Genomic DNA, 14,746 nt, shown 5'->3' on the forward strand with positions numbered 1-14,746 from the left:
AGGTCACAAACAAGGTAAATCATGACGCCGTAGTCCATCTCATTGTATAAGGGAACTGTTCAATAGTCTTATCACAGTGGGGTAGAAGTCTGGTGGTACGTGCCTTCAGACTCCTGTATCTTCTACCCGATGAGAGAAGAGAGAATGTCCTGGGTGGGTGGGGTCTTTGATTATGCTGGCTGCTTCACCAAGACAGGGAGAGGTAAAGACAGAGTCCAAGGAGGGAAGGCTGCTGTCTGTAATGCACTGGGCTGTGTCCACAACTCTTTGCAGTTTCTTGCAGTCCTGGGCAGAGCAGTTGCCATACCAAGCCGTGATACATCCAGATAGGATGCTTTCTATGGTGCATCTTTAAAAGTTGGTGAGAGTCAAAGGGGACAAACTAAATTTCTTTAGCCTCCTGAGGAAGTAGAGGCGCTGGTGAGCTTTCTTGGCCATGGCATCTACGTGATTTGACCAGGACAGGCTGTTGGTGATGTTCACTCCCAGGAACTTAAAGCTCTCAATCCTCTGACCTCAGCACCATTGATGTAGACAGGTGTATGTACACCGCCCCCTTTCCTGAAGTCAATGACCAGCTCTCTTGTTGACATTGAGGGCAAAGTTGTTGTCACGACAGCATTCCACTAAGCTCTCTATCTCCTTCCTGTACTCCGACTCATCGCTGTTTGAGATACGGCCTACAACGGTGGTATCATCTGCAAACTTGTAGATGGAGTTTGAGCAGAATCTGGCCACACAGTCATGAGTGTATAGGGAGTAGAGTAGAGGGCTGAGGATGCAGCCTTGTGGGGCACCAGTGTTGAGAATAATCGTGCCAGAGGAATTGCTGCCTATCCCCACTGATTGCGGTCTGTTTGTTAGAAATACAAGGATCCAGTTACAGAGGGAGGTGTTGAGTCCTAGGTCTCGGAGTCTGGTGACAAGCTTGCTTGGTATTATTGTATTGAAGACAGAGCTGTAGTCAATAAACAATGTGTCTTTACTGTATGTGTCTTTACTGTCCAGATGGTCCAGAGCTGAGTGTAGGGCCAGGGAGATGGCATTCGCTGTAGACCTGTTTCGCCGATAGCTGAATTGTAATGGGTCCAGGTTGTCTGGTAGGCTAGAGTTGATGCGTGCCATGACCAACCTCTCAAAGCACTTCATCATGGTGGATATCAGAGCCACTGGTTGGTAGTCATTGCGGCATGTTACCTTGCTTTTCTTTGGTACCAGGATGATAATGGTCTTCTTAAAACAGGTGGGAACCTGAGATTGAAGCAGGGAGAGGTTAAATATGTCCACAAATACTTCTGCCAGCTGATCAGCACAAGATCTGAGCACACGGCCAGGGACACCATCTGGGCCAGGTGCTTTCCTCGTGTTCACTCTCCAGAAGACTGATCTTACATCCTCCACTGTAATCACAGGTTCAGCTTCATTGGTGGCTGTCAGGGTGGATGGTGACAATCTACTTCCTTTCTGTTCAAAGCGCGCATAGACTGCATTAAGTTCATCTGGAAGGGATGCGCTCTTGTTAGCTATGCAGCCCGACTTCGTCTTGTAGCCTGTTATGGCATGTAAGCCGTGCCATAACTGACGGCTGGTCAGGGACTCTATTTTGAGTCGGTATTGCCTCTTAGCATCCCTGATAGCTTTCTGAAGGTCATACCTTGATTTCTTGTACAGATCAGGATCACCAGATTTGTGTACAGCAGTCATCTCCTTCAGTAGGGTGTGGATCTCTCAGTTCATCCATGGTTTCCTGTTTGGGAACACCCAGATTGTCTTCTTTGGTACACAGTCTGCCACACACTTGCTGATAAAGTCTGTGATGGTGGTGGCATACTCATCAAGGCTGGCAGCTGAGTCTTTGAACATGGACCAGTCCACTGTCTCAAAGCAGTCACGTAGAAGCCTCAGACCAGCACTGCGTGACTCTCTGTACTGGATCCTCCCATTTCAGTTTCTATTTGTATGCAGGGAGGAGGAGCACAGCCTGGTGGTCTGATTTCCCAAAGTGAGGACAAGGGGTGGCTCAAAGTGCATCTATGATGGTTGTATAGAAGTGGTCAAGGGTGTTGGCGCCCCGGTGGAGCAGATGTGCTGATAGTATTTTGGTAACACACTCTTGAGGTTGGCCTGATTGAAGTCCCCTGCAATGATGAAGAGGGCCTCAGGATATCCTGTCTCAAGGTTGTTGACCACGGATTGGTAAGGTTGGGACTCTACATCTGGATCAGGAGGGTTTGCATGGTGTGACTAGGCCCATGTCTGCAAAATTAAATTTGTTTTTCTCAATGGATCCTACATGATCTGTTAATCATTTCCATCATTTTTTTACTCTTATTTCAGATATCCAGTATCTTTGGTATATGGCTTTAATGTAGGTAGTACATATGTGCATTTTAAACTGTTGAAGCAAATCGGCTGAATCCAGCTCACAATCCACAGTCCCCAGCCCATCACACTTAACTGGGCTGGATGTAGATGGTTGTTTAAGCTGACTGACCCACAACCTGAAGGTGTCCAGTAAGGCACAGGGCAGCCTCGGTAGTGACTCGTCCTTGGTGAGGTTCCACTGAGGCCCATCTCTGGATTTCCCTGTGCACCTTTGAAAGGAAGCAAAGATGGCTTTGGCACCCTTCAAAGCCAGGTCTGATGTACGGAGACATTTAAAAACAACTAAAGTGGATGTAAATGATTTTTTAAAAATGAAAAATACTTACTTGTTGAAAAATGAACTTAATTAAAATGCTTGAAATTGTTAAAATTATTATAAATATTATGTATAAATTTGTATGTATTGTACTGTACTGCTGCCACAAAACAACAAATTTCATGACATATGTCAGTGATAATAAACCTGATTCTGATAAATATTAAAACAAAATAATATAAAAAATAAAGTACCCTCCCAGTTTCCAGTTTGGACTCTGATCCTACACTAGGTTTGATTGGCAGAGGATCAGAGTGATGAATCCCAGCACCATGCTGGGAAAGCCCAGCATACTCAGCTGTGCTGCTAGATTCCACATTAAGTCCAGCGACAGAGTGGGGTAACATGTTCCAGCACCTCTCAGTCACTAGGCAGATCCCATATTTTCAGTGGATCCAGGTAATTTGGGAGCTGACTCGTGTTAGAGCAGCTAAACACTGGTGGCTCTCCTAGAATCATACAGCATGGAAACAGGCCCTTCAACCCACTGAGTCCACATCAACCATCACGCACCCATTTACACTAATCCTACATTAATCCTATTTCTCCTCACTTTTGCCTTATCTCCCAACCCCCCTTCCCCCCCGCCACCCCCAGAATTTACCATTCACCTACACACTAGACACTCCTTAGAATTGCCAGCTATAACCAGTGTGATTTAGACCAATAAAGGTTGGGTGGCAATTCATCTTTAGAATTTAATAGTGCAAGAGTATTGACCACCAGTTGTTCCCACCTCTGTATGTTCCGGTGCATTCAGAAGCCAGGACTCTCAAGTATTTAACATCAGTGAAGAAAGCTGGTGTTCTCTCCTTCACACAGCCACCCCAATATGTTTATTTACTGCATAGCAAATTATCCACAGAAAATCATATCTTGCCTTTTCTTTTCCTGCTGCAGAGAATGGCTAAAAAAGAGATGGTGAAGCCACTCTTGGGGATTGAGAGTGAAATCCGTCATTACAACCTCCAGAAAATTACGGTTGGAATTTTGGGGACTGGAGATTTTGCCCGCTCATTGGCAGCACGTCTGGTATGTTCTGGTTATGGCGTGATCGTTGGAAGTCGATATCCCAAACGCAATGGAAGTTTATTTCCCAGTACAGTTGAAGTTACCAGTCAACGTGAAGCCATAGACAAGGTCAACATTATCTTTGTAGCAGTGCACAGTGAACATTACAGTACATTGAGCGAACTAAGAGATGGTCTGACAAGAAAGATTGTGGTGGATGTCAGCAACAACTTAGAAGTAAATGAGCGTGAAGAATCAAATGCAGAACGTCTTGCTTCTCTGTTCCCAGAATCTACAGTTGTAAAAGGGTTTAATGTCATCTCAGCCTGGGCTTTACAATCTGGTGCTAGAGATGGAAATAAACAGGTATGTATCGGTAAAATAAAGTGATGGAATTTAATTATTTCTTTTTATTAATTCAGTATGATCTTTGATGGACATGGGATCACAAACTGCTATTGGACTCTGGGTAGAAAGTACCTCTTTATAAAACAGTCTATTTCAGGCCAGTTCTAGTCTCTGTTCATCAAAGAGTTGAATTATGATTTAAAAAAATGTGCAGATCATGATCAGGACTTAAAATTGGTTTATTATTGTCATATATACTGAGGTACAGTGAAAAACTTGTCTTGCATACCGTTCATACAGATCAATTCATTACAACAGTGCATTGAGGTCGTAGACAGGGTAAACCAATAACAGAGTGCAGACTGAAGTGTTACAGTTACAGGGTAAGTGCAGTGCAAGTAGACAATAAGGTGCAAGGTCATAACAAGGTAAATTGTGAGGTCAAGGGTCCATCTTATGGTACTAGGGTACTGTTCAATAGTCTTATAACAGTGAGATAGAAGCTGTCCTTGAGCCTGGTGGTACCAATTGGACTCATAAGCCACTTGAGAGCCCATAAATAGATCAACGGAATGAAGACCATCATCCTCGACCTCGAGGGGTAGCCAAGACGACGACGACATGCTTTCAGGCTTTTGTATCTTCTGCCTAATGGGAAGGAGGAGGAGAGAGAATGTCTGGCGCGGGTGGGGTCCTTGATTATGTTGCTTGTATCACCAAGGCAGTGTTCATGGAGGGGAGGTTGGTTTCCGTGATGTGCTGAGCTGTGTTCACAACTCTCTGCAGTTTCTTGTGGACCTGGGCAGAGCAGTTGCCATACCAAGCCATGATGCATCCAGATAGGATGCTTTCTTTGGTGCATCAATAAAAATTGGTGAGGGTCAAAGGGGACGTGTCAAATTTCTTTAGCCTTCTGAGAAAGTAGAGGTACTGGTGAGCTTTCTTGGCCTTGGCATCAACGTGATTAGACCAGGACAGGCTGTAGGTGATGTTCACTCCGAGGAGCTTGAAGCTCTCAACCCTCTCAACCTCAGCACCGTTGATGTAAACAGGAGCATGTGCACCACCCCTTTTCCTGAAGTCAATGACCAGCTCTTTTGTTTTGCTGACATTGAGGAAAATGTTGTTGTCATGACAGCATGTCACTAGGCTATCTCCTTCCTGTACTCTGACTCATCGTTATTTGAGATATGACTTCAGCACATCTCTCAGAAGAAATCTACCATTTTTACATTTCATTTAGAATGAGTTTATCTTGAAACTAACTTTGGTGTAAAAGAGTTTCCACTTTGTACTAAAAATAACTTGTAACACTTCAGAGTCAGATGAAGTGTAATAGGATTGGCTGATATAATACAGGAAGTCCCCGGGTTACGAACGAGTTCTGTTTTTGAGACTGTTTGTAACCCGATTTTGTATGTAAATCGAAACAGTGTCCGTGCATGCGCACTTGGGCCGGGGATCACGGCCGCGTATGCGTACATGGGCCGGGGATCGCAGCCGCGCATGCGCACTTGGGCCAGGAATCACAGCCGCACACGGCCCCAGCCGCACATACACACTTGGCCCGGGGTTGGGCCAAAGAAGATGTACCGCCGCCGTGGTAGGATCAGGGGTCGGGCCCGCTTATGAACCACCACGAAGGTCGGTTCGTAAGTACGGGCATTTGTAAGTCGGGCGTTCGTAAGTCGGGGACTTCCTGTATTGGGTTCTGGGCAGTCTTGTACATATAAACAAAATTGTTAGAGTGGAGTAATTTGTATTTCCTATTGACTTCTGCAAACTAATTCCTAGTTACAGCATTAAAAAAATTGATAGTGCGAATAACTTCAATATTTAGCCTTAAACTTTCTGGAAACATGTCTCCATGTTCTTGATTTACAAGAATATCTTCTTCTCCACAGGTGATGATCTGCAGTGACAGCCAAGAAGCTAGATGTATGGTGATTGAAATAGCACGAAATATGGGATTCATTCCTGTGGATGTGGGCCTGTTATCATCTGCAAGAGAAATCGAGAACCTCCCATTACGTCTTTTTCCTTCATGGAAAATACCTGTTATCCTGGCTGTAGTCTTATTTGTACTTTTCTATCTTTATACTTTTATTAGAAAAGTTGTTCACCCATATGTAATGAAAGGGCAGAATACATTTTATAAAATCCCAATTGATGTTGTTAATGCCGCCCTACCATGTGTTTCATTTGTGATGCTGTCCCTTGTTTACCTGCCTGGAGTTCTTGCAGCCATCTTTCAACTGCGTAATGGTACAAAGTACAAACGTTTTCCACACTGGTTAGATCAGTGGCTTCAGCAAAGGAAGCAACTTGGCTTGTTGAGTTTTCTCTGTGCTGCCTTGCATGCTGTCTACAGCCTGTGTCTCCCTATGCGTAGGTCTACCCGTTACCAGCTGCTGAACGAAGCTTCTGCTTGGGTAAGAGAATTGTAATTTAAAACATCATAGGACTGGTATGTTATTAGCTAATTTCAAAGATGATGCAGCAAGCACACCACCAAGTGGCAGGTTTTGTTGGAGAACAATTTTTTGAGCATTTTACAAGTGTCAAGCTGGATCTTCGCTCTTGTAAATAAAATTTGGTGTTTTTGAAGAGAATCCCAAAGTAAAATCACCTCTTGAAGTGGGGATGGTGGGGGTGGGGATAGAAAGAAATTTTTTGATTTATCAAATTATCTAGAAATTCCAATTAAGCAATATCATTAAGATGGCAAATTACCACTTTAAGTGCAATTCAAATTATCAGAAAAATTTTAACTGACTAAATTAGTAGGAACAGAGTACAATTAGTAAAAATTATTAACCCGTCTTTCTAATTAACTTTAGATTGTAATACTTAATATAGTGACAATGTGTTCTGTAGCTTTTCTGAGCTGTGTCAGAATACATTAAATGAATGGCAGCCATTTAACTGAGGAAGAATTGGCTATAATCACTGGAACTTGAATGTGTAGCATTTTAAAAGTAAATTCTGGTCATTGCAAACAAAAAAAACAGCAACTATTGACAAGAAATTAACATCACAAACAATCTTTAATCTGCTTGATCAATTGTAGACTACTGCATGTAATCTAAAGATTCTTACAAATCTGTAAATCCTGATAGCCTTTGTTATTTATGAAACATTTTATTCAGTTTTTAAACCATGGCTTGAAAAATCACCTGGCCCTTATAATTATCTTGTACCTATGGTTTTGAACAAAATATTAAATTTTACATTTAACTCAAAACTTACTGGGGGCTTATAGGAAGGAACAGAAATTTGTACTCTATGGGACTTAGTATGATATACTGGAAATTAAATTTTAGGTTTTAATAATTCATTTGTGAGTGTTTCCCATAGGAAATTCATATGATGAAGTATTTCAATATCCCTACTATAATGTAATCAATATTGAGAATGTTATTTTGATTTCTGTCCCTGAAACACATCCCTTTGTATAACATTCTATCTAGACTTTGGGGTTTTAATAATCGGGCATCAAAAATACAGTTCTCAGTGCCCATCTGACTGCTAAGATAATACTGCCAAAGAAACTGTATAAAGATTATGGTGACGAAGAGACCAGATTCAAACAGATATTCCATCCCGTCATAGCTTCCATCTCCTATGGTCCAAAGAAATAAGTTTAAGTTCTCCACTTCAGTGAGAATTTTAATCCTTTAAAAAAGTTAAAATCTAATAAGAGTAATGTTGTTCTATTATTCAAGAAGAGAAACAGGAATAATCCTGGTAACAAAAGACTGGCGAGTCTCACATCAGTGGTAGGGAAGTTAATGGAGAGGATTCTTAGGGATAGGATTTATGAGCATTTGGAAAACCATAGCCTGATTAAGGACAGTCAGCATGGCTTTGTGCAGGGCAAGTTGTGCCTTACTAACTTGATTGAGTTTTGACAAGGTAACAAGGGTGATTGATGAAGGTAGAGCTGTGGATGTTTTCTACATGGATTTTAGAAAGGCATTTGACAAGGTCCTTCATGGGAGGCTCACCCAGAAGATTAAGATGCATGGATCCACGGTGAATTGGCAATTTTGGATTCAGAACTGGCTTGCCGTAGAAGACAGAGGGTGGTGGTCAATGGGAGTTTTTCCAGCAGGAGGTCTGTGACTAGTGGTGTTCCTCAGGGATCTGTACTGGGACCTCTGCTGCTTGTGATGGATATAAATGACCTGGATGAAAATGTACATGGATGGGTTAGTAAGTTTGCAGATAATACGAAGATTGGTGGTGTTGTAAATAGCATAGAAGACTGGCAAAGGATACAGCAGGATATAGATTAGTTGCAGATATGGGCGGAGAAATGGCAGAGAAATGAATTCAACCCGGCCAAATGTGAAGTGTTGCACCTTGGAAGATCAAAAGTAAATAGACAATACACTGTTAATGGCAAGACCCTTAACAGTGTTGATGAGCAGAAGGATCTTGGGGGCCAAGTTCATAGTTCCCTGAAAGTGTCTACACAGGTTGATAGGGCAGAAAAGAAGGCATATGGCATGCTTGCCTTCATTAGTCAAGGCTTTAGGCTCAAGAGTCAGGAAGTTATGCTGCAGCTTTATAAAACTTTAGTTAGGCCGCAGCTGGAATATTTCATTCAGTTCTGGTCGCTCCATTGTAGGAAGGATATCAAGGCTTTGGAGGGAATGCAGAAGAGGTTTAGCAAGAATCTGCCTGGATTAGAGGGAATGTGTTCTTGGAAAAACTTAAGTTGTTCTCTCTGGAGTGGCGGAGGCTGAGGGGAGATATGATACAGGGTTATAAGGTTATGAGAGGTATAGATAGAGTTGACAGCCAGTATATTTTCCCCAGGGTTGAACTATCTAATACCAAAGGGCATGCATTTAAGGTGATGGGGGTAAGTTCAAAGGAGATGTGCGGGGCTGGTTTTTTACACAGAGAGTGGTGGGTGCCTGAACTGTGCTGCTGGGGTGGTGGTGGAGGCAAATACGATAGGGGCGTTCAAGAAGTTCTTAGGTAGGCACGTGAATGTGAGGGAAATGGTAGGATATGGACATTGTGTAGGTAGAAGGGATCAGTTTAGTTGGGCATTTTATTACTAATGTAATCGGTTTGGCACAACATTGTGGGCCGAAGGGCCTATTCCTGTGCTGTATTGTTCTAAAATCATTTGATTGCTGAAGCCTCTGTAACAGAAGTCTGACATTACTTAATGAGATGTTAGTAAGCACTTCTATCTTACACTTTATCATATAGTTGACACATACCACAATATATTGCAATGAAGTACTCTGAAGAAAATGGTAATCTTAATTCTGGAAATTATTTACCAGATTCATCAGCAATATAAAAAGGTATTGACATTGCAGGTGTGAATCTTTCATCAAAACTCAAAAAAATTATCTTTGTAGGGTTTGAAAACACATAGAAGAATGATTAAGAGTTGAATGAATATATTGTTAAAAGGCAGCAAACTGATTGATAGAAAATTAATGATTCTTTGTGTGCAGTTAATATAGTTCCATATTTGCACATGATCTAATTTCTGATTCATAATAGGTTAGAGGTGATAAGAAGAATGCTTGGGTAGAAGAAGAAGTGTGGAGGATTGAAATTTACCTCTTCTTCGGAATTTTGGCTATTGGCGTGCTTTCACTGCTCGCTGTGACATCATTGCCTTCAGTGGCAAATTCTCTGAACTGGAGAGAATTCAGTTTCATTCAAGTAAGGCAATTTCACATTTGTTGTTGTAACTTGGAGTTAACATGCTTCTGACAGTGATACTTGATTATTTCTAGTGTGCTTATTTGGTGAGTACTATTGTGAATGTCAATATTAATTTAGATTTATGTAAAGTAACTGGTGTGGCTCTTTCATAAGTAAAGCACTGGCTTTAAAATAAGAGTTTTTACTTGGGATTTAATTGTAAGAGTTGAACAGTGCTCTGATGTTTGAAAACTGAGGTTAATTTTGACCACTTATAAGTCTCATGCTGGTATTCATTCAGTCTTTGGCTACTAAATACATCTCATAGTAGTCATATTTTAACCTCAATCGGACATGAATTCAAATGTAAAACAATGGGTCAATTGATGTGCTTTGTGAATGGCCATACCAGTCAACATATTTTAATTGCAGCAACACACACGAAATGCTGGAGGAACTCAGTAGGTCAGGCAGCATCTATGGAGGGAAAATGAATAGTCGATGTTTCAGGCCAAGACTCTTCATCAGGAATGGAAAGAAAGAGGGCAGCAGCCAGAATAAAAGGGGTGGGGGGAGTGGGAGCTGGCAGGTGATAGGTGAATACAAGTGAGAGGGGGAAGATGGGGGGGAGGGAAAGTGGGAATGATGTGAGAAGCTGGGAGGTGATAGGTGGAAGAGGCAAAGGATTGAACAAGATAGAATCTGATAGGAGAGGACAGTAGACCATGGAATAATGAGAAGGAGGTGGGGAACCAGAGGGAGGAAGGTGTGGGTGAGGGGCAGGCCGTGAGGGCGGGGGAGGGGAAAGAGAAGGGGTAAAGGAGCCAGAGGTATAAGGAAGCCAGAGGGGAAATGGGGGAGTGGTTACCAGAGTGGTTGCAGAGAATATGTTTGATATGGAGGATCATGGGGTGGTAGGTAAGGACAAGGGGAACCCTATTGCTGTTATGTCAAGTGGGGGAATGGGGTGAGGGCAGACATGTGGGAAGTGGAGGAGATGGGGGTGAAGGCTGTATTGACAGCAGTGGAGGGGAAGCCCCGTTTTCTGAAAGAAGAGGATATCTCGGATATCCTGGAATGGAAAGCCTCATCACGAGAACAGATGTGGCGGCGACAGAGGAGCTGAGAGCATGAAATGCTGGAGGAACTCAGCAGGTCAGGCAGCCTCTATGGAGGGAAACCTACCTCACCCACAGCCCCATGAGCCTCTGTATCCAACATATTCTTTGCAACTTCCGCCATCTCCAATGGGATCCAGCCACTAGAAACATCTTCCCCTCCCCTATCCGCTTTCCGCAGAGATCACTCTCTCTTGTCCCTTGTCCCTTGTGACTCCCTTGTCTGCTCATCCCTGCCCACCGATCCCCCTCCAGGCACTTAACCCTGCAACCATGCTAAGTGTTACACCTGCGCCTACACCTCCTCCCTCACCACCATTCAGGACCCTAGACAGTCCTTCCAGGTGAGGCAGCACTTCATATATGAATTCAATGGGGTCATTTATTGCATCTGGTGCTCCCAGTGCAGCCTCCTCTACATCAGTGAGATCTGATGCAGATTGAGGAGATCACTTCGTTGAGCACCATAGCTCTGTCCACTGTAACAGCCAGGATCTCCTGGTGGCCAGCCATTTTAATTCCAGTTCCCATTCCCACACTGACCTGTCTGTCCACGGCCTCCTCTACTGCCAGGTTGAAGCAAGAAACAGATTAGAAGAACAGCACCTCATATTCCATCTTGGTAGTCTCCAACCTGATGGCATCAACATTGATTTCTCTAACTTCTGGTAACCACTCCCCCCCTTTACCCCTTCTCTTTCCCCTCCCCCACCCTCATGACCTGCCCCTCACCCACACCTTCCTCCCTCTGGTTTCCCACCTCCTTCCCTTTATTCCGCTGTCCACTGTCCTCCCCTATCAGATTCCATCTTGTTCAATCCTTTGCCTCCTCCATCTATCACCTCCCAGCTTCTCACATCATTTACACTTCCCCCCCCCCACTCCCCCACCCACCTACCTTCCCTCCGTATTCACCTATCACCTGCTAACTCGTGCTCCTCCCATTCCCCCCACCCCTTTTTGTTCTGGCTTCTGCCCTCTTTCCAGTCCTGATGAAGGGTCTCGGCCCAAAATGTCGACTATTAATTTCCCTCCATAGATGCTGCCTGACCTGCTGAGTTCCTCTAGCGTTTTGTGTGTGTTGCTCCAGATTTCCAGCATCTGCAGTCTCTCTTGTGTCTATATTTTAATTGCATTTTAGAATCCCCCAGTCCAGATTTTGTGGTGATTGCGATGGAGAAACTGTTAACATTCATTGCTATTTTACTTAAATTCACAGTTTGCATGCACAGGTAAGTGTGGAAATCTGGAAATTGCTGTCAGATTCCATGCTCTTCCTCATTGTTCTTCAGACTCCCTTAATCTAATCTTCAAAAGTTGGTAAATTATAGAGTCATAGAGTAATTGCAGCACAGAAACAAGCCCATCAGCCCAACTCGTCCATACAATTGATGAGAATTTCATTTATTCAGGATATGCAGTAAATTCCAATAATCCACTTTGCAATTGTTCAGAAATCCCAATGGGTCAGCATCTGACTCACTGGGTGCTGATTGCTGTACTCCCTCGAGCACACCAGTTCCCATACAATACTGCATAAACTCCCATAATAATACCGCAGTTTGCAGCTATGACTTGTGAACATTTAATTGCTAAGATATAGCTAGTTTAGCAAGCTTTAACTAAGAAAAAAAAAGCTATACTTTGAGTGGAAAAGCTATATTTTGGTTCCTATTAAATCTCTCCCCTCTCACCATAAACCAATGTCCTCTATTTCTCGACTCCCCAACCCTGGGGAAAAGACTGTGCACATTCATCCTATCTAAGCCCCTTATAATTTTCTACACCTCAGTAAGATCACCCCTCATTCTCCTACACACCAGTGAAAAAAGTTCCAATCTGCTCAACCTCTCTCAATAACTCAGTCCCTCAAATCCCAGCAACATCCTCATAAATCTCCAGTACACTCTTACTAGTTACAGCAGGGTGACCAAAACTGAACACAATATTCCAAATGCGGCCTCACCAAAGTCTTGTACAACTGCAACATAACATCCCTCAATGCTCTGACTGATGAAGGCCAGCGTGCCAAAAGCCTTCTTCACCACCATCTACCTGCGACACTACTTTCAGTGAACTATGTACTTGTAGAACAGAGGGACCTAGGAGTACAACACTCCCCAAGGCCCTACCTTTCACTGTGAAAGTCCTATCCTCATTTCTCTTCCCAAAATCCATCACCTCACACTTATCTGAATTCCATTTGTCATTCCTCAGCCCACTTACCTGGCTGATCAAGATCCCTCTGTAAATCCTAATAAGCATCTTCACTGTCAATGACACCACCTATTTTAGTGTCATCTACAAACTTACTAACCATACCTTGTACATTCTCATCCAAATAATTTAGATGACAAATAGCAATGGGCTTAGCACTGGGCCCTGGGGAACACCACTAGTCACAGGACTCCAGTCTGACAAACAACTTCCCACCATCACCCACTGCTTCCTACTATCAGGCCAATTCTATATCCAATTAGCTAGCTGTCCCTGGATCCCATGCGATCTAACTTTCCATAGCAGTAACATTATCAAAGGCCTTACTGAAGTCTATATAGACTATGTCTACCGCCCTGCCCTCATCGACCTTCTTGGTTACTTATTAAAAAAACTCAGTCAAATTTGTGAGACAAGATCTCCCACACACAAAGCTGTGCTGACTATTCCTAATTAACCACTGTCTTTCCAAATGCTTGTATATCTTGTCCCTCAGAATCCCCGCTAATATCTTACCTACTACAAATGTTAGGCTTACTGGTCTGTAGTCCTAGGTTTTTCTTTACAGCCCTTCTTAAATAAAGGCACAATATTAGCCACCCTCCAGTCTTCCAACACTTCACCCATCACAAATAATGATGCCTATATCTCAGCCAGGGCTCCCATAATTTCTTCTCTAGCTTCCCACTGTCTCCTTGGATATACCTGATCAATCCCTGGAGATTTATTTACCTTCATGTGTTTTAAGACATCCAAAACCTCTGCTGTAATGAGGACTATCCCCAAGATCTCCCCATTAGCTATCTCAAGGTCTGAAGTCTGTGTCTTTCTCCATGGTAAAAACAGAGGAGAAATACTCATTGAGGACCTCGCCCATCTCCTGAGGCTCCACACAAAGATGTCCACTTTCGTCTTTGATGAGCCCTATTCTCTCCATAGTTACTCTCTTTCCCTTAATATAAAACCTCCTTGGACTCTTAGTTTATAAATTATATTTATTAATTTCATGTCTGAGAATGCTTCAGTGTGACTGAATGCTCAGCCAACTTGATGACAATGCTGTTACTTGACATCAGGAATCCACCAGAATGTTTGGAAGGACAAAATTCATGCTACAAAGTTGGCTTTATATTTTTGGAGTGCCTTTTGATTTTAGTAGTGAATGACTTCATTCTGCAGTCAGTGACAAAACACAGCCCAACGTCTTATTAATGTAAAATGTTAAGAAAAAAATCCTTTGTTAATTTGTTAAATTTGATAATGTTAGTGGTTAGGAAATGAGCTATTTTAGATCAGGGCTACTTTAGTTGCCAATAATTTTTTAAACAGTGATTCACTTTTTCTTTGCTAATTAACAGTATATTTAAAAAAGAGTTTTTAAAAGTTCAATGAATGGAGTTGCAGTATTATTGCTGGGACTTGCCCATATTTCCCCACAGAAGTCCTGGTTTCCAGTGTTGGCATGAACTCAACCTTGCAGTAGCATCTTCTACCCTACTGTCTCTGCAACTGGCTGCTTCTGTGCTGCACTTCTGGACTCTCTATAAGAGTTAATGGGGTCGCACAAACTTCTGTAGGGTCTCCCTCCCTCAGGCTGGGAATCCCGTTAAGTGTCATAATGGCAGTCTTCATTCAAATGAATGAGAGAAATTGGCTGCCAGGAGCAAGTAGA

The 14,746-nt window shown here is 42.8% G+C and overlaps 1 protein-coding gene across 3 annotated transcripts in view; it reads left to right on the forward strand.

The window, feature by feature from the left end:
• Positions 1 to 14,746, forward strand: part of LOC127577103 (metalloreductase STEAP3-like) — a 40,406-nt gene that overhangs the window by 22,202 nt on the left and 3,458 nt on the right. For all 3 annotated transcript variants that reach the window (XM_052027995.1, XM_052028011.1, XM_052028003.1), the window contains exons 2-4: positions 3,602 to 4,078; positions 5,965 to 6,492; positions 9,593 to 9,757. In XM_052027995.1, the coding sequence (XP_051883955.1) occupies positions 3,605 to 4,078; positions 5,965 to 6,492; positions 9,593 to 9,757 (1,167 nt within the window). In that variant the 5' untranslated portion in view covers positions 3,602 to 3,604. The remainder of the gene's footprint in view (positions 1 to 3,601; positions 4,079 to 5,964; positions 6,493 to 9,592; positions 9,758 to 14,746) is intronic.

This window comes from Pristis pectinata, chromosome 1 (genome assembly GCF_009764475.1).
Source record: "Pristis pectinata isolate sPriPec2 chromosome 1, sPriPec2.1.pri, whole genome shotgun sequence".
Lineage (NCBI taxonomy): Eukaryota > Metazoa > Chordata > Chondrichthyes > Rhinopristiformes > Pristidae > Pristis > Pristis pectinata.